The sequence below is a fragment of the Bufo bufo genome, chromosome 1, assembly GCF_905171765.1.
Source record: "Bufo bufo chromosome 1, aBufBuf1.1, whole genome shotgun sequence".
In the NCBI taxonomy this organism is placed as follows: Eukaryota; Metazoa; Chordata; class Amphibia; order Anura; family Bufonidae; genus Bufo; species Bufo bufo.
This window is the reverse complement of record NC_053389.1, coordinates 315,925,341-315,943,826: the sequence shown is the minus strand read 5'-3', so window position 1 is coordinate 315,943,826 and position 18,486 is coordinate 315,925,341. Positions and strand designations below refer to the sequence as shown.

Here is an 18,486-nt window from a genome sequence, read left to right as displayed (position 1 = left end):
GTGTCCAAACCAGTAAGGTTACTTTCACACTAATGTTTTGGCTTTCCGTTTGTGAGATCCGTCATGGGCTCTCACAAGCATTCCAAAACTGATCAGTTTTGCCCTAATGTATTCTGAATGGAAAAGGATCCACTCAGAATGCATCAGTTTGCCTCCGTTCAGTCACCATTACGCTCTGGATGCGGACACCAAAACACTGCCTGCAGCGTTTTGCTGTCTGCTTGACGAAACTGAGCCGAAAGGATACATCCTGGCACACAATGTACAGTAAGTCAATGGGGACGGATCTGTTTTCTCTGACAAAATCTGGCACAATATAAAACGGATACGTCTCCCATTGACTTTCAGTGGAGTTCATGATGGATCCGTTTTGGATATGTTACAGATAATACAAACGGATCCGTTCATGACGGATGCATGTGGTTGTATTATTGTAACAGATCGGTTTTTGCAGATCCATGACGGATCCGCCCAAAACGCGAGTGTGAAATTAGCCTAACTCTTTCTATTTTTATTAGGTAAATAGTACAATCTACATTAGTGGCCCTATACTGGTAGGTAGGCTTCAGGTGATTACTGTGACTAACAATTTATACTCTATTGGTAGATTGCAGTGAAACTATATTGCCTTATAATTTAAAGCAACTTCCTTACTGTAATTACAATTCCTTTCTGCTTTTTCTTGTCTGAAAGCATAAGCATTAGAGAATTATATAAAATGCACTACTTTGATGAAAGTACAGTTTTTAGCATAAATCAGTACCATATGTCACTAGAAGACATATTATATCATATATAGGGTCTTGGTTAAATATTCTCTATAAATATTTAGAAACCTCACCAAAAATTCGAGGGGACTGGGGGGGGGGTGTGTAGCAAGATTTGTATTTAAATGTCTGTGTGAGATATAGGCTGTGAGAGGAAAGAAAGAGAACCAAATTGCAATTACTCTGCCCAACCTGTGTTTGAGATTTCCTGCTGTGAGAGAGGAGATATGTTGTCGACATGTTTGCTAAGGTTTGCTGATAATATCATCTAGACTGGGTTAGAGAAAATGAAATTGCTTATCTGAAACCAGTGCAGAACGTCCCCACAGATAATCTCATAGATACTGAGGATTCTATAGTTGTGGATAAAAATGAGTCCATTGAACAAACTACACAGTTCAGGTACAGTTTGTTTCTTTGATTTTTAAAACTATTGGAATATATTTAGAGTAGAGGGGAGTGAATAGATAATAACAAAGCAATTTGTCTCATCAGCAGGACTTCTTTAACTATGGGAAGCTGCCCCGACTAGTGAAAAAGTGGCCACCTCCTGACAGATTGACAAGGCAGGACATTTAGCCCTGACAATTTGCTACGTGGGCCGTTTTTCTGATTAGCAGAGTGAGGGCCCAGGCTCTGCTTTGGCTTCAGAGCCTGAAGACCTGACATTTGATGGACCTGCCCAATGTACAAATAGAACGAGTTATGTCATTCACACAAGTATAATGGGGATGAGAATCTGGCATGGACTCTCTTAACTCTTCTTTCCATTCTTGACTTGTTTTGAAATGTAGCATAATTTCAGAACAAAACTATTGCTTTTTCTAACCAAGCTAAGATTAAGATAGTATGAAACTCCTGGTTAAGTATGTCTATCTATCTATCTATCTATCTATCTATCTACGGCTGTAGTAGGGTTAACACTCATGCTTTATGAGACATGTTATCTAAACTAAATGCAACTAAATGCGTTAAGCAATTGCTTTTCAATGGCTTTTGTTTCAAGATAATGCGATGAGTTAAGAAATTTGAGTTGAGAGTGTGTGTGTTACCCTTGCTACATCTGTATCTATCTATTATCAATCAATTATCTATCTATCTATCTATCTATCTCATAGCTATCTATCTATCTTTCTATTTATCTATCTTCATCATATTTGCTTTTAAGACAATAATAATTAGAGATTAACACATTTCTTAAAATTTGATTTGTCTGGTTTGGATCCGAATGAAAAGTGCTCTTATTGTCTGGAAAAGTCCCACTCTGTCTCTTTTTCTCTCTATGATTCTCCCAAATGAAATCATGTAAAATTTATAATTATCAAAACTTTTTGAAAAATTCAGGTTGATTTCAGATCTTTCAGAATCCATTCATTCATCTGTAGTAATAATTTTTTCTCATAGCAATGATCACCTTTATACAGTGATCTCGTTGGTAAGCTAATTCAGACTTTAATTACGGTATAAATGTGCATTTATAGTCCTTTAACCACTTTCTGACCACTTTATGTAAGTATATGGCAGCTAGCCATGTGCAAATCTGCAAAGCTGCAAAATGTTTACTGTTCCAATATCACTTAGGATTGCAAGGTTTCCTATCAGGTGGCATTCCGATTTGGTGTTAATTAACAGTCTTTAATATTGGTGTTTTATTTGGAATTGAGATGGAAATACCCCTTTATAAGGGTTTCCCATGTAAATATTTGCAGCATATTGCTAGACCTCTGGAACCTGCAAAGTGAAGGAGAGCACACATCACATGTGCAACATGTTCTCCATTCGCTGCCAAGGCTTCCAGAAATAGCCGAGCGAGCATGCTTAGCTATTTTATGACATCCCATAGCAGTAAATTAAGAGCAAGCTGTGCAAACAAGATTACCTGTTCATTTACCATTACAGGACTGCTGAAAATATGTCTATTTTTGTTACTCTCACGGTAGTGAATGGAATCCCTGGATAGGAGCAGGTCTCAAGGATGGGACCCGTACCTATCTGACATTTGTGGCATTTCTTAGCAATATGGCAAAAATGTTTAGAAACATAGAAACATAGAATGTGTCGGCAGATAAGAACCATTTGGCCCATCTAGTCTGCCCAATATACTGAATACTATGGATAGCCCCCGGCCCTATCTTATATGAAGGATGGCCTTATGCCTATCCCATGCATGCTTAAACCCCTTCACTGTATTTGCAGCTACCACTTCTGCAGGAAGGCTATTCCATGCATCCACTACTCTCTCAGTAAAGTAATACTTCCTTATATTACTTTTAAACCTTTGCCCCTCTAATTTAAAACTGTGTCCTCTTGTGGTAGTTTTTCTTCTTTTAAATATGCTCTCTTCCTTTACCGAGTTGATTCCCTTTATGTATTTAAAAGTTTCTATCATATCCCCTCTGTCTCTTCTTCCTTCCAAGCTATACATATTAAGGTCCTTTAACCTTTCCTGGTAAGTTTTATCCTGCAATCCAATTTAGATAGGAATAGAACATGTCTGTATATTATAAACATCATTTACTTTTCTATATATTATACCTCTATATTTATAATTGTCATATTTTTGTTATATATTATGAAAAACGTGATATATTAGGAAACGCTGATATTATGCAACAATTTCCCTCTACTGGTTTCTTAAAATGTACATTTTCTTTCATTATGCTTATTAAAGAAACACTCTAAAATGTTTTTTATTTAATCTATATAGTGGAGCCTAAGGTATTATTGAAGAATATTATAGAGACGCTTGTTCATGCAATGTGTATATCTGTTTTAGCAACTGTAATTTATGGGTTGTCTTCTCCTACTTCTCCTATGGTATAGTTACCCTGATTATATCAGTATTACCAATATGCTTCTGGCTTTGCTAAGATACAGTGGTGGAGTCTTATCATCCTATATAAGGGTTGCAAGTTATAGATACAATTCGTAGAACGTTTGTCCCTTAAATCTAAAGAGTCTTAGTGCATTTATATGTGATGTAGCTTTAGCTGTCTCCTCTGCTTCCTGCTTTTGATAAGTAGGAAGCAAGGAGAGCAGTGTGAAGCTGCCTCTCATAGAAATGCACCAGAGGTTCTGCTAACAGCATACACAATAGCATAGACAGTTAATCAATACATGAACTCACCTTTTAGATCACTGTACTCCAGTTCCTTTAGATAGATGAAACATTTTCAGTAGTGCCCTATGCATGGAGGCATACAGGGGACCAATTAACCCTTTGGATACCGGAGGTTTTTCCGTTTTGGGGTTTTCATTTTTCTTCCGTATCTTCCTGGAGCCATAACTTTTCTATTTGTCCCTTCACATATCCATATAAGGGCTTTGCAGCACAAGTTGCACTTTCTAATGCTACAATTTAATATGGCAAACAATGTAGTGGTAAGCGGGGGGGGGGGGGGGGGGAATCCAAATGGGGTAGAATTGGGAGAAAAAATACAATTCCTCCACCGTTTTACAGGTTTTGTCCATACGGCAAAATGACTGTGCCCTTCATTCTCTGGGTCAATACAATTATAACAATAGCATATATATATATATATATATATATATATATATATATATATATATATAGGTTTTATATGTTTAAATACTGTAAAAATAAATTAAAACTTTGAATTTTTTTTTTTTTATATCTCTATATTCTGACCCCCATAACCTTTTTAAAGTTATGTCTACTGAGCTGTGTGGGGGCAAATTTCTTGCAGGACAATCTGTATTTTTTATTGATACCATTTTCGAATGTGTGTGACTTTTTTAAATCAAATTTTATACAAATGTTTGGGCTAAGAGAAGCAATGAAAAAATGGTGAATCGGCCATTTTTATACTGTTTCCATTACACCATTCACTGTATTGGAAAAATAGTATAGGCATTTTAAGACAAGGCGATGCCCATGATGTTTATATTTTTTATTATTTATGTATTTTTTTTTATTCTAAGGAAAGTGGGTGATATATATTTTTAAACTTTCTTTTTAATGTTTTTGTAACCAGTCTAGAAGGCTACCACATTCAAAAAAATTTTATTCAATATTACTATATTGCATACAGCAGCATGGTAATATGTGAATTGTCGATTTTTTTATGTTGGCCTGCCACCTACTCACCAACAGTATAAGAATTGCTGCTCTAATATGCTGGGTCTCTTCAAAAAGACTATTGCATTGAATTGCTGGCATCCATATTAGCCGGGGGATGCCGGTATTAACACGGAATCGCATGCTTCCATGTTTTTCACTGTTTAGAGGCTGTGATCACACTTGATTATGGCATCTAAAGGCTGTATTAACCGTGATCTGCATTATTGCCAGCCGAGGCAATTAGACGCGGGTCTCTGCTGTTTGAGCCAGCAGAGACCCACTGGCCATGGTGCCTGCTGCAGGTGTGAGCGGTCGTCATATTTACATATTGGTCCAGCACCCTAAATGTATGGTGCTGATAGTAAAGGGGAAATTAGCATTACTTAAAAAAAATGTAAAAATTGAGTGGTAATGTAAGTTAAGTCTTTCTGGCATCATTTTTTTTTATGGTTATATTTTTTTCGACTTCCGATGTTTTGCCTTCCATTTATTCAGGTGAGGTTAAAAAGTTATCCCTTAAAATAAGAATTAATAGTCTTTTAAAAACATAAATTTTCCATTAAAACGTAACCCTCAGGTCATTTACTGATCACAGATTCCCTTTAATGTTTTGGAGTAAAACATTTTACATATTTTGGAATAATAAGATGAATGTGAAATATGCTAGAATTTTATGAAAAATTCTAAGACAAGGCAATATATCTGATTAATACACTCCAAAACATTGAGATTTTTACACTTCAGAAGGAAAAACCATAAGTAGAGTTGAGCAGACACCTGAAAGTTCGGGTTCGACAGTTTGGCCGAACTTCACAAAAAAGTTTGAGTTCGGGACCCGAACTTGACCCCAAACCCGAACCCCATTGAAGTCAATAGGAACCCGAACTTTTGAGCACTAAAATGGCTGTAAAAATGTAATGGAAAGGGCTAGAGGGCTGCAAATGGCATCCAAATGTGGTTAAGAGCATGGCAAGTGCTCTGCAAACAAATGTGGATAGGGAAATGACTTTAAATAACATAAAATACGTAAAAATAAACAATAATAATCTTTATCTAGGAGGATGAGGTCCATATGGAGTAGGAGGTTGAGGAGGCGGTGGATTTGGCAGTGTAGGTGGAAGCGGCAGTGAAGGAGAAGGAGGTAGCCTACACTGCTTTTTGGTTTTAAATTTATTTTTATTTTTTTAAATTACGGTACACCCCAAAACATTGGGAAATATAACCTGTGATAACCCCCTCCAGTTGTGCTAAACACACATTCAGACAATACACTGGCTGCAGGGCAGGCCAGCACCTCCAAGGCGTAAAGGGCAAGCTCAGGCCATGTGCCCAATTTGGAGACCCAGAAGTTAAAGGGGGCAGACCCATAATTCAGTACATGTAGGCGTGTGCACACATACTGCTCCACTATGTCCCCGTGATGTCCACGATGCAATCAACTTTCGATGTTCTTTTATGCGCCTACCATGGTGATCACGGGTGGCGGGGAATAAGGGTTCCAGGCCGGAGAGGGAGCCTGAGAAAGGTATACCACATCCAAGGGAGCTCAATGGATGAAATTAAATGTAATCGAGCGGAAATGTATTGAAGCATAAGCTTCTAAGTTAATGAGGGGGTGCGCAGCAATTACCCACTCCCGTCTCGGGGAGGTAGTGACGATAAATATCAATACAGGACTCTTAAGATGCCCTGTTATTGGAATGATTAATAAAAAATTATAGGGAATGTCACTGGGGTATTTTGGATTTGGAAACATTAGCCAGGAGAGGCCCTGCTGCCGCTTTGTTGACTCTAGATAACTTCTGCCTGATCGCACATCCCTGTGACGTCCACGATCCATTTGGATATCTTCTCTAGCAACTTTCGATGTTTTTTTCTGAGCATACCATGTTGATCACGGTTATTGGCGAATCAGGGTTCCACGCTGGAGAGGGAGCGTGAGAAAGGGAGACCTCATCCAAGGGAGGTCAATGGCTGCAATGAGATGAAGCGGAAATATGGGACAAGTTATTAAAGGATCGAATGAAAGTGCCAATTAAAGACAAATTTTTGAAAATTAAGTCCCTGTCACCTATGCAGAGCAGGGGTTTTTCATCACCATAAATGGGTTAATGTCACCCAACAATAGAACAGATTATTTTTAAAAATTTCGGTCCCTGTCACCTATGCAGAGCAGGGGTTTATTCACGGCAAATATTTTTAAAGCGTCAACCCAAGAATGTAACAGAAAAACTCGTGAAATTAATTAACCTGTCTACTAGGTAGAGCAGTGGCATATCACACCCAAAAATTGGTGAATATTACCCAAAAATGTAACAGACAAATTAGTGAATTTTTTTTACCTGTCTACTAGGTATAGCAGTGGTATATCACACCCAAAAATTTGTGAATTTCACCCGAAAATGTAACAGACAAATGAGTGATTTTTTTTTACCTGTCTATTTAGGTATAGCAGTGGTATATAACACCTAAAAATTGGTGAATTTCACCTGAAAATGTAAAAGACAAATTAATGAATTTTTTAACCTGTCTACTAGATAGAGCAGTGGTATATCACACCCAAAAATTGGTGAATTTCACCCGAAAATGTAACAGACAAATTAGTGATTTTTTTTTTACATGTCTACTAGGTATAGCAGTGGTATATCACACCCAAAAATTGGTGAATTTCACCCAAAAATGTAACAGACAAATTAGTGAATTTTTTTACCTGTCTACTAGGTATAGCAGTGGTATATTACACCTAAAAATTGGTGCATTTCACCCGAAAATGTAACAGACAAATAGTGAATTTTTTTAACCTGTCTACTAGGCAGAGCAGTAGTATTTCACACCCAAAAATTGGTGAATTTCACCCAAAAATGTAACAGACAAATTAGTGAATCTTATTTTACCTGTCTACTATGTAGAGCAGTGGTATATCACACCCAAAAAATTGTGAATTTCACCCAAAAATGTAACAGACAAATTAGTGAAATGACATAAAATAAAATAAAATACGTACAAATAAAATAAAAAAAAACTTGATTTATGAGGTGGAGGTCCATATGGAGTAGGAGTTTGAGGAGGCGGTGGACGTAGAAGTGTAGGTGGAAGCAGAGGTGGAGGAGGACGAGATAGCCAACAATGGTTTTTGGTTTTAATTTAAATTTAAATTTTTTTAATTAGGGTACACTCCAAAAGAGTGTGAAATATCCAAAATACAAGAATGAGCAATTGCGCTATACTATAGTATAACAATGGCTGGTTAAGGCCGGTATACATGTCTATTCTTCAGAAGGTACAGACAAGTCCTGTGGGATCCATGCCTGGTTCACTTTAATGAATGTGAGCTTGTCCACATTGGCTGTGGACAGACGGCTGCGCTTGTCTGTGATAACGCCCCCCTGCCGTGCTAGACACACTTTCAGATAATACACTGGCTGCAGGGCAGGCCAGAACCTCAAAGGCATAAAGGGCAAGCTCAGGCCATGTGCCTAATTTGGAGACCCAGAAGTTGAAGGGGCAGACCTGTCATTCAGTACGTGTAGGCGTGTGCACACATACTGCTCCACCATGTTGGTGAAATGCTGCCTCCTGCTAAGACGTTCCATATCAGCTGGTGGTGCTGGTTGTTGTGGCATGCTGACAAAGCTTTTCCACATTTCGGCCATGCTAACACTGCCTTCTGAAGTGCTGGCGGTGTCCCAGCTGCGTTGGCAACCTCTTCCTCCTCCTCTGCCTTCGCCTTGTGCTTCCACTGTGCCCCCGCTGTCAGGTGGGAATGCCACCAGCAGCGCGTCTACCAGTGTGCGCTTGTACTCACGCATCTTACGATCACGCTCCAGTGAGGGAATTAAGGACGGTACGTTGTCCTTGTAATGTGGATCCAGCAGTGTGGTCACTCAGTAATCAGCACAAGTTAGAATGTGGGCAACTCGTCGGTCATTGCGGTCATTGCGGAGCATTTAATTGCTCATAAGTGCACGGCTGCCCAGAGGCAACGAAAAGCTGTCCTCTGTGGGAGGTGTATCGTCTGTGTCCTCCCAGCCACGCACCAGTGATGGCCATGAGCTGATCTGGGTGCCACACTGCTGTGAACATGGTTCCTCCTCCTCCATCTCCTCATCCTCCACCTCATCATCCTTCAGAACTGTGCCCTGGCTGGACAATTGTGTACCTGTCGTTTGTGGGTGCAGGAACCCACCCTCGGAGCCACTTGTGAATGATTTTCCGGAAAACCTATGAAATGATCCCTCTTCCTCCTCCTCTTCCTGTGCCACATCCTCTTACATCATCGCCAGCAGCGTTTTTTCAAGGAGGCATAGAAGTGGGATAGTAACGCTGAGAACGGCGTTTTCAGCACTGGCCATGTTGGTGGAGTACTCGAAACAGTGCAACAAGGAACACAGGTCTCGCATTGAGGCCCAGTCATTGGTGGTGAAGTGGTGCTGTTCCGCAGAGCGACTCACCCGTGAGTGGTGCAGCGGAAACTCCACTATCGCCTGCATATGCAAGGTGAAATTTCACCTTGTGGGCACTTCGCATATTAGGCGGTGAGCGGGAATGCCGAAGTTACACTGCAGCGCTGACAGGCGAGCAGCAGCAGGGTGAGAACGCCGAAAGCGCGCACAGACGGCCCGCACTTTATGCAGCAGCTCTGGCATATGGGGGTAATTTTAAAGGAATCTCTGCACCACCAAATTCAGCACATGCGCCAGGCAAGGGATGTGCGTCAAACCGGCTAGTCTCAGAGCTGCTTCGGGATTTCGCCCATTATTGCACACCACCAGGCTGGGCTTGAGGTTCACTAGCACCAACCACTCATCGGTTTGTTGTTCAAGGCCCGTCCACAGCTCCTGCGCGGTGTGGGGTTTGTCCCCCAAACAGATAAGTTTTAAAACTGCCTGCTGTCGTTTACCCCTGGCTGTGCTGAAGTTGGTGGTGAAGGTGTTACGCTGACCGGATGAGGAGCTGGTAGAGGATGAGGAAGCGGAGTAAGAGGAGGAAGCAAAAAGAGGCAAACTGAAGCGCCCTGCAATCCTCGGTGGTGGAAGGACTTGCACCAAACTGCTATCCGCCTCAGGCCCAGCTGCCACTGCATTTTTCTAGTGTGCTGTTAGGGAGATATAACGTCCCTGACCGTGCTTATTGGTCCACGTATCTGTAGTGAGGTGCACCTTGCCACAGATGGCGTTGCGCAGTGCACACCTGATTTTGTCCCCTACTTGGTTGTGCAGGGAAGGGATGGCATGCCTGGAAAAGTTGTGGCAGCTGGGCACGACATACTGTGGGACAGCCACTGCCAAAAGGCTTTTAAAGCTCTCTGTCTTCACCAGACGGAATGACAGCATTTCAAAGGCCAGTAATTTTGAAATGCTGGTATTCAGGGCCAGGGATCGCGAGTGGGTAAGGGCTTACTTTCTCTTCCGCTCCAGTGCTTGGGGAGAGCTGAACGCTTCCGTGGGACATTGTAGAGATGCTTGGTGACCCAGGTGCTGGTGTTGCTGGTAGATCCTCTGTTTGCAGGGTGGAAGGTGGCACTGTCACTCCAGAGGTGGATGATGAAGAGGCCGAGACTGCAGCAGAAGAGGAAGCAGGAGGAGCCAGAGGTTTTTGAGGTGTCTACTCCACTGCAGCTCGTGCTTTGCACTTAGATGCCTGGTCATGCAGGTTGTGCACAGGTTGAGAACGTTTATGCCTCGCTTCAGGCTCTGATTGCACAGCTCTCAAACCACTTGTGTCTTGTCGTCAGCACATTGTCTGAAGACTTGCCATGCTAGGGAACTCCTTGGAGCTGGCTTTGGTGTGCTCGGTCCCTTGCTGCGTTGGACAGTAGCAGGCATACTTTGTAGGGGACAGCCGCTCTGCTTTTTCACCCTGCTCCCTCTTCTGCTGTGCTGGTGGCTCTGTGCGACCACCGCCTCTTCCTCCGAACTACACAGGTCACTCGCATGACCTTGATTCCATGTGGGGTCAAGGACCTCATCGTCCACCCAGTCTTCACCCCTGCCCTCCTTGTCGGTCTGCACACTTTCAAAAGCCCCAACAGTTGGCACCTGTGTTTCGTCATCATCTGAGACGTGCTGCGATGGTCCTCCTATGTACTCATCTTGAAATATTAGTGGTTGGGCATCAGTGCACTCAATCTCTTCCACTTCTAGGGCAGGGCTAGGTGGATGGTCCTGGGAAACCCTGCTAACAGAGTCATCAAAAAGCAGAAGAGACTGCAGCATGACTTGGGGCTCAGACTGCTTGGCTGATTTGCAAGGGGGTGAGGTGAATGACTGATGGACATCGGCTGCATGTGCCAACTCTGATCTTTCAGCAGGAGACTAGGTGGGAGACAATGTGAAGAAACTGGAGGCACTGTCAGAAACCCAATCTACTATCGCCTATACTTGTTCTGGCCTTACTATTCGTAGAGCCGCATTCGGCCCGACCAAATACTGCTGAAGGTTCTGTCGCCTACTGGCACCTGAGGAAGGTGTTTCACTTGTGCGTGTAGCTGGCACAGATCGACCACGTCCTCTTTCTGCAACAGGAGCTCCACCAGCAGCACCACGACCGGGGCCACGTCCCTTATTTTACGCTCTCCTCATATTTCTCAAATTTAGGATTTTGCCCAAAATGGGTGTTTTTTTAATAACAGAATAAAACAACAGTATCTAACGTGTGTATCTCACAATGAAAGATGCAGCAAAGGCTGCAAAATTAAGTTTTTTGCCCTAAATGGGTGTTTTTTGAATATCAGAATACGACAGCAGTATATAACGCTTGAATTTCACACGAACAGATGCAGATAAGGCCACAAATTAAGTATTTTACCCAAAATGGGTGTTTTTTGAATAACAGAATATGACTGCAGTATATAACGCTTGAATTTCACACGTACAGATGGTAAAATTGTGTATTTTGCCCAAAAAATTTAAACCCAGAAAATTAAAGCTGTATTTCTAGCTTAAATTGCACAATGACTAATGCGGCAGAGGCCCCAGATGGAGGCTATTGCAAAAAACCCAGAAAGTTATTGAATTATTTAAAGCTTGTTTTAACATTAACAGATGCATAAAAGGCTGCAATATTAAGTACTTTGACCACAAAGGGTGTTTTTTTTAATAACAGAATATGACAGCAGTATATAACGCTTGAATTTCACACTGACAGATGCAGACAAGGCCGCAAAGTGCGGCAAGTATTTTGCCCAAAATGGGTGTTTTTTTACTAAAAGAATATGACAGCAGTATATATCGCTTGAATTTCACACGTACAGGTGCAGCAAAGGCTGTAAAATTGAGCATTTTGGCCAAAAAGGGTGTTTTTTAAAACCCAAAAAAATAAAACTGTATTTCTAGCTTAAATTGCACACTGACTAATGCGGCAGAGGCCCAAGATGGAGGGTATTGCCAAAAATGGGTGTTTTTTTAAAGCCAGAAAATTGTTTAACAATAACAGATGCAGCAAAGACTGCAATATTAAGTATTTTGCCCAAAATGGGTGTTTTTTTACTAACAGAATATGACGACAGTATATAACGCTTGAATTTCACACGTACAGATGCAGCAAGGGCTGTAAAATTTAGTATTTTGCCCAAAAAGGGTGTTTTTTTAAAACCCAGAAAATTATAGCTGTATTTCTAGCTTAAATTGCACACTGACTAATGCTGCAAAGGCACCAGATGTAGGATATTGCCAAAAATTGGTGTTTTTTAAACCCAGATTATTATTGCAGTATTTCAAGCTTGGATTTCAATGTCACAAAAGCACATATGCAGTGTTGGTGCACTGAGCTTGCATAAAATGGCCGCCGCCACCCACCTAACTAACAGACGGATAAAAGTTCTTTTTCTCTGTCACTGGGCTCAGGGCAGGGTAAAAAGATTGTGCACTGCACCCACACAACTAAATCTATGCAGATCGCTGAGTTCAATTGCAGTTCTGATTAAAGTTTCTTTCCTATTCTCTCCCTCACAGCAGCAGCATCCACTCCCTACACTAGCAACAGCAGAGTGACGTGCAGCGCTATGTGACTCCAGCTTATATAGAGGCTGGGTCACATGCTGCACTGGCCAATCACAGCCATGCCATTTGTAGGCATGGCTGTGATGGCTTTTAAGGGCACAGAGTTAAACGCTTGTCGATTGGCTGCACTGCAGCCTTTCAAAAAGCGCCAAGAAATCGCCGAACACCGAACCCAAACTTTTACTGAAATGTTCTGGTCCGGGGTCCAAAAATCCAAAATTTCGGTACGAACCCGAACTTTACAGTTTGGGTTCGCTCAACCTTAACCATAAAGTTATACATATCAAGGAAGTAAAGGGTGTTTCTTAGGTTTGTAAATTATCAGATTTTCAAGCACCTAGGTCCAATCTGTGGAATAGGCATAAAAGCTACATTGAAAGAAAAGTTTCTTAGCCATAGGAAACTTAAAAAATCAGATCATCTTGTGTGTGATGATTGTGCAATGCCTCCTGATCATCAATGTGAGAGGGACAGAATTGAGTGAGAGACCTTGGCTTATTACTGCCGCAGGTCACACCATTCCTAGGCCATGATGTCAGCACTGTGTGTCCCAGGGTTAGGGAGAACAATAACAAATTACAATGGCAGCATGAGATACACAGAGGCATCCCTGATTAGAAATCCAATCGAATTTAAAATTTCCTAATATTTAAATTTTTTTATTAATTAAATTATTTTGCACGAAGCCATAAAAATTGGGGAAACATAAGCAACAGCTAAGATTGAACTAAATATGTTATACTGTGGTATTTAAACATGTCATTGGGTTATACTAGGTAGATTGTTTTTTTTTTTTACCAGTGTATGGTTAACTAACTTAAAAGATTTAAAAAAGATAAACAATTTGAACAAAAAAAAAATCATTGCTTTAATTATATCATTAACATTATACAAAACAGTGGCTTATCTTACAAAATTAAAAGATAAAAAAAAAATTTGGTTGGCTATTGACTGTAATAGTATGAAATCATATCATATATTTATGATTTCATAATAATACAAACAATTATGATGTATTTGATTTCATGGTTTATCAGTTTCTTATATTTGTATATTAAAAACTATTTCAGAATATGTCAAGATATTCGTGCTGTTCTATAATTCTAAGCAAGGAAAATGTTCAGTGTAGCAAGATCACTTCCGTGTATTCCAAAATTACATTTATTTAGTGACATATAAATAATTGATATATTTATAGAACAAAGTAAATCCTTAAATATTCTATTCATCTTAATATTTGTTTCATAATAGTAGTTAACATCCACTCACTCATTTAAGGTTTCACACTACTACAGTTCGACCATAAAATGTCAACACCACTTACATAATGCATTTAAAATAAAATAAAAAATACATATCTAAAAATATTGTCAGACAAGTGCTAATTTTATTAAAATATTGCAAAATTGAAACAATGTATCTTAGTAAACATAATTTGTAGTACTTAAATTATTCCTCATGATGGTGCTGTTGCCTAAAAATACAGATAGGCTCTCATAACAGCATGTGGAGCTGGTGATTCTTTAATGCATACAACCACAGATCTGGACAAGAAGCAGGCTATATTTCTATAATTCTCCCTTATACTGTGTTGCGGATATTACTCCAGTTTTATCCTTACTTGAATGCTGCAAGGATTCAGCATTTTACTATACACAGGATATGGCATGGCAAGTACTATTTTTCTACTTTTCTTTCTTTTCTATTGCTGCTTCCAATGAATTCCACTACTCAATTTTAGAGGAGCTGAAGCTAAATTCTGTTGTTGGTAATGTTGCAGAAGATTTGGGACTGAACAGCAGCAATCTCAAAATGAGAAAATTAAGAATTGTCTCTCAACACAATAGAAATTATTTTAATATAAGCATAGAAAATGGCAATTTATATGTCAATGAAAGGATAGACAGGGAGGAGATATGTGGGTCAGAGCAGAGTTGCTTTCTGGATCTTGAAATTTTGGCAGAAAATCCAGTTAACATTTATTCAGTAAAACTTGAAATCCAAGATATAAATGATAACCCACCAAATTTTCCAAATGAAGTAGTGAATATACAAGTAAGTGAATCCACTTTGCCTGGAGCACGATTTGTTCTTGAGCATGCAAAAGATCTAGATTTAGGCATAAATTCTTTACAGAGTTATATTTTAAGCCCTAATCCATACTTCTCATTGGTAGAAAAAAATGAGATCAACATGGTATATCCTGAACTCACTTTAGTGCAGTCTTTGGATAGTGAAAAGCAACAAAAATATGAATTAATTTTGACTGCTTTTGATGGAGGAAAACCAATAAAAAGTGCAACTGCTATTATCAAAATTGATGTTCAGGATGCAAATGACAATTATCCAGAATTTAGTAAAACAATTTATAAAATTAGTTTAAATGAAAATGTACCAATTAATTCTGTAGTTATAAATTTGAATGCCAGTGATAACGATGAAGGATCCAATGCTAAAATTTCATATTCTTTTAGTCATATTACTGAAAATGCGAAACAAGTGCTTAATATTGATTCTAAGAGTGGCATTATTAAAACAATAGGAAAACTGGATTATGAAGCAACACAAACTTATGAGATGACTGTAAAAGCTGCTGATGGTGGAGGCCTAGTCACACAATGTACTGTTTCAATACAAATTGTGGATGTTAATGACAACGCTCCTGAGATAACAATTGCATCACTGTCTACACCAATTTCAGAGGATTCTACACCTGGAACTCTTGTGGCTTTAATTAACATAAAGGATTTGGATTCTGGGGAATATGGAGAAGTGAACTGCCAAATTACAGATATAAATCCACTTAAATTAGTTCCATCATCCAATAATTATTACAAACTTGTAACTGCAGGTCCACTTGACAGAGAAACAACCCCAGAATATAACATCACAATCATAGCAGAAGATGAAGGCTCTCCTCCAATGATAACTAAGAAAACTATTTATATTATTGTTTCAGATATGAATGACAATGCACCAGTTTTTGGAAAACCCCTTTATATTTCTTATATTCCTGAGCATACCTCAGCAGGAATGTCAATACAGGATGTCCACGCATCTGACATAGATCAAAATGAGAATGCTAGGGTCATTTATTCTATCATTAACAGAAATATTGATGATATTCCAGTCACATCATATGTTTCCATAAACTCAATAAGTGGAGTGATCTATGCCCAGAGATCTTTTGACTATGAGCAGTTGCGGGAATTTCAGTTCCAGGTGATGGCTAAAGACAGTGGATCTCCTCCTCTAAGCACTAATGTCACAGTGAGAATATGTATCATTGATAAGAATGATAATGCTCCTAAGATTCTCTACCCATCACCAGACACGGAGGGATCAGCATTATTCGAGTTTATTCCTCACTCTGCTGAAAAAGGTTATCTAGTCACCAAAGTGATTGCAGTGGATGCTGACTCTGGACACAATGCCTGGCTCTCCTATCACTTACCACAAGTCACTGAACCATCATTATTCACCATTGGCCAGTATACTGGTGAAATTAGAATTGGAAGAGATCTTCCAGATATGGAATCTTTGAGACAAAAACTTGTGGTTCTAGTGAAGGATAATGGCGTCCCATCTCTGTCATCTACAGTTACTTTGAACATGGTTGTGGCTGAGAATTTTCAACAAGTTGCTCCAAAAATAAGAAGACAACCCAGTAACCCATCACCTGCTTCTAATGCAACACTCTATCTTGTCACAGCTATAGCCCTCATCTCTTTTTTGTTTATTGTGACAGTTTTCATTGCAATGTTATATAAGTGCAGAAAACCAAGCACTTCAACACACTTTGAAGCTTTTAGTAGAAATGTGTATCCTCAGTTCACCTTAGGATGTCCTTCTGAGATCAGTGATACAAGTTTACCTTTCCCATTCTCATATGATGTTTGCGTGACTTTGGACTCAAAACAGAATGAAATTGCTTATTTGAAACCAGTGCAGAATGTCCCGACAGACAATCTTATAGACACTGAGGATTCTGCTGTTGGAACAGAGTTGACAAATGTCAACTTTAACACAAGCATCAATTCACAGGTATGCAAGATATATTTGTAGTATTTTGATTATTAATTATATTAATGTTGTGAGTCACTAGATTATTAGCAGAAAATTGTTATTTTTTTAGGCTTTTGTTTAAACATGCAAGTGCTATGTTTTTTAAATTTGTCATCTGGAAGCATTATCACATTGAGAAGAATGTTGCTTTAAGTACATAACATCGTTTTCAATTCACTCTTTGCTGTCACCACTTTTTTTTGCTGACACTTTTACTTGGCACGGTGGCAATAGAAATATATGTGTCCAGTAAGAACAGTAGTTAATTTTGATGAATCTGTGTACGTATGTACACTTTAAAATTAATTGGCCATTGTTGTAATGTATTTTGTTTGGTCTGCAGCCTACTCCCATGGGATGCAATGGAGTAGGCTTCACATGCGAGCATGTCTTTATTCAGTCTTTGGAAAGTATAGCAACCGGCAACTGGTGAGCGATAATTAACAGAACCCAATTCTGCTGAAAAGGTGATTTTTCCAAAGGTTGGACTGCACTTATGAGGCATTTTATCATGTCAAATGTCTAACATCAGAATACCTTTGAAGAATAATCTTTAGTACTAAATTGTTTTAAATAATGCTTTATTAGACAACTTTGGACAGGACTTTGCAGTTCCAGAACATTTTTTGATCTTATTCCAGACATGTGAGGCTTAGTTTATTTCTATGCAAATGAGATGGTAGCTTTTAAGTAACATGATGGGGCACATTTATTAAGATGGGCGTTTTAGATATCATTCTTAAGAAAGCCCTAAGCTGTCGGTGGTTCCGCCGAAATTTTGAAGAGGCACCATTTCTCAATATAAGACACCTTCCTAGCTGTCTTACATTTAGATCTTTTTCTACTAACTTTTGCACCACAATCTGCGCCTAAATTATGCCTGATTAGGCATATTTCAGATTAATAAGTGACCACTGATGTTTGTAGAAAGCATTTTCCAAATATTAAATTTAATTTGATTAGGGTGTACTGACTTAAAAAAAAAATGTTTGATATATCATATAGATATAAAAAAAAGTTTGAATTAGTGGAGGTCTGTGGACTGAGACCCCCCATTGATTGCTAGAATGACATAAGAGAAGCTCTAACAAATCACGTTGTCTCTCTTTGCTGCAATAGATGCGCTTAATAGAAAGTCTATAGACTGATCTTATCCTCTGCAGCAAGGAAAGACAGCACTATATGCAAGCACTTCTCATGTCTAATTCTATGATCGGTGGGGTCTCAGCACTCAGACCCCGACTGACCAAACTTTGAAAATAAGATACCTTTTAAAGAGTTCTATTTGAATCAGAAAATGTGTCTTTTTTATTTGAACCATAATTTTACACAGGACTCTGGGTAACACATAGACCATTTAGTAGTGTTTTTCCAGAACATACATTATGAATTACTAGCTTTTGGACACACTCTTGTAATTCTTTCTTTTTACTTGAATAGTATTTGTTATCACTAGTGTTGGGTGCAAATATTCGAATAGTGAATATTAATTGCCAATATTGGCACTTCGAGAATTCGCGAAAATATTTTGAATATAGTGATATATATTCGTAATTTCGAATATTCTAGATTT

The 18,486-nt window shown here is 39.2% G+C and overlaps 1 protein-coding gene across 1 annotated transcript; it reads left to right on the top strand.

The window, feature by feature from the left end:
* Positions 1-14,510: 14,510 nt before the first annotated feature.
* LOC121008045 (protocadherin gamma-B5-like) lies at positions 14,511-16,913 on the top strand. The gene has a single exon (XM_040440358.1). It carries the CDS (start codon positions 14,511-14,513, stop codon positions 16,911-16,913), a length of 2,403 nt encoding a protein of 800 aa, XP_040296292.1.
* Positions 16,914-18,486: the final 1,573 nt, after the last annotated feature.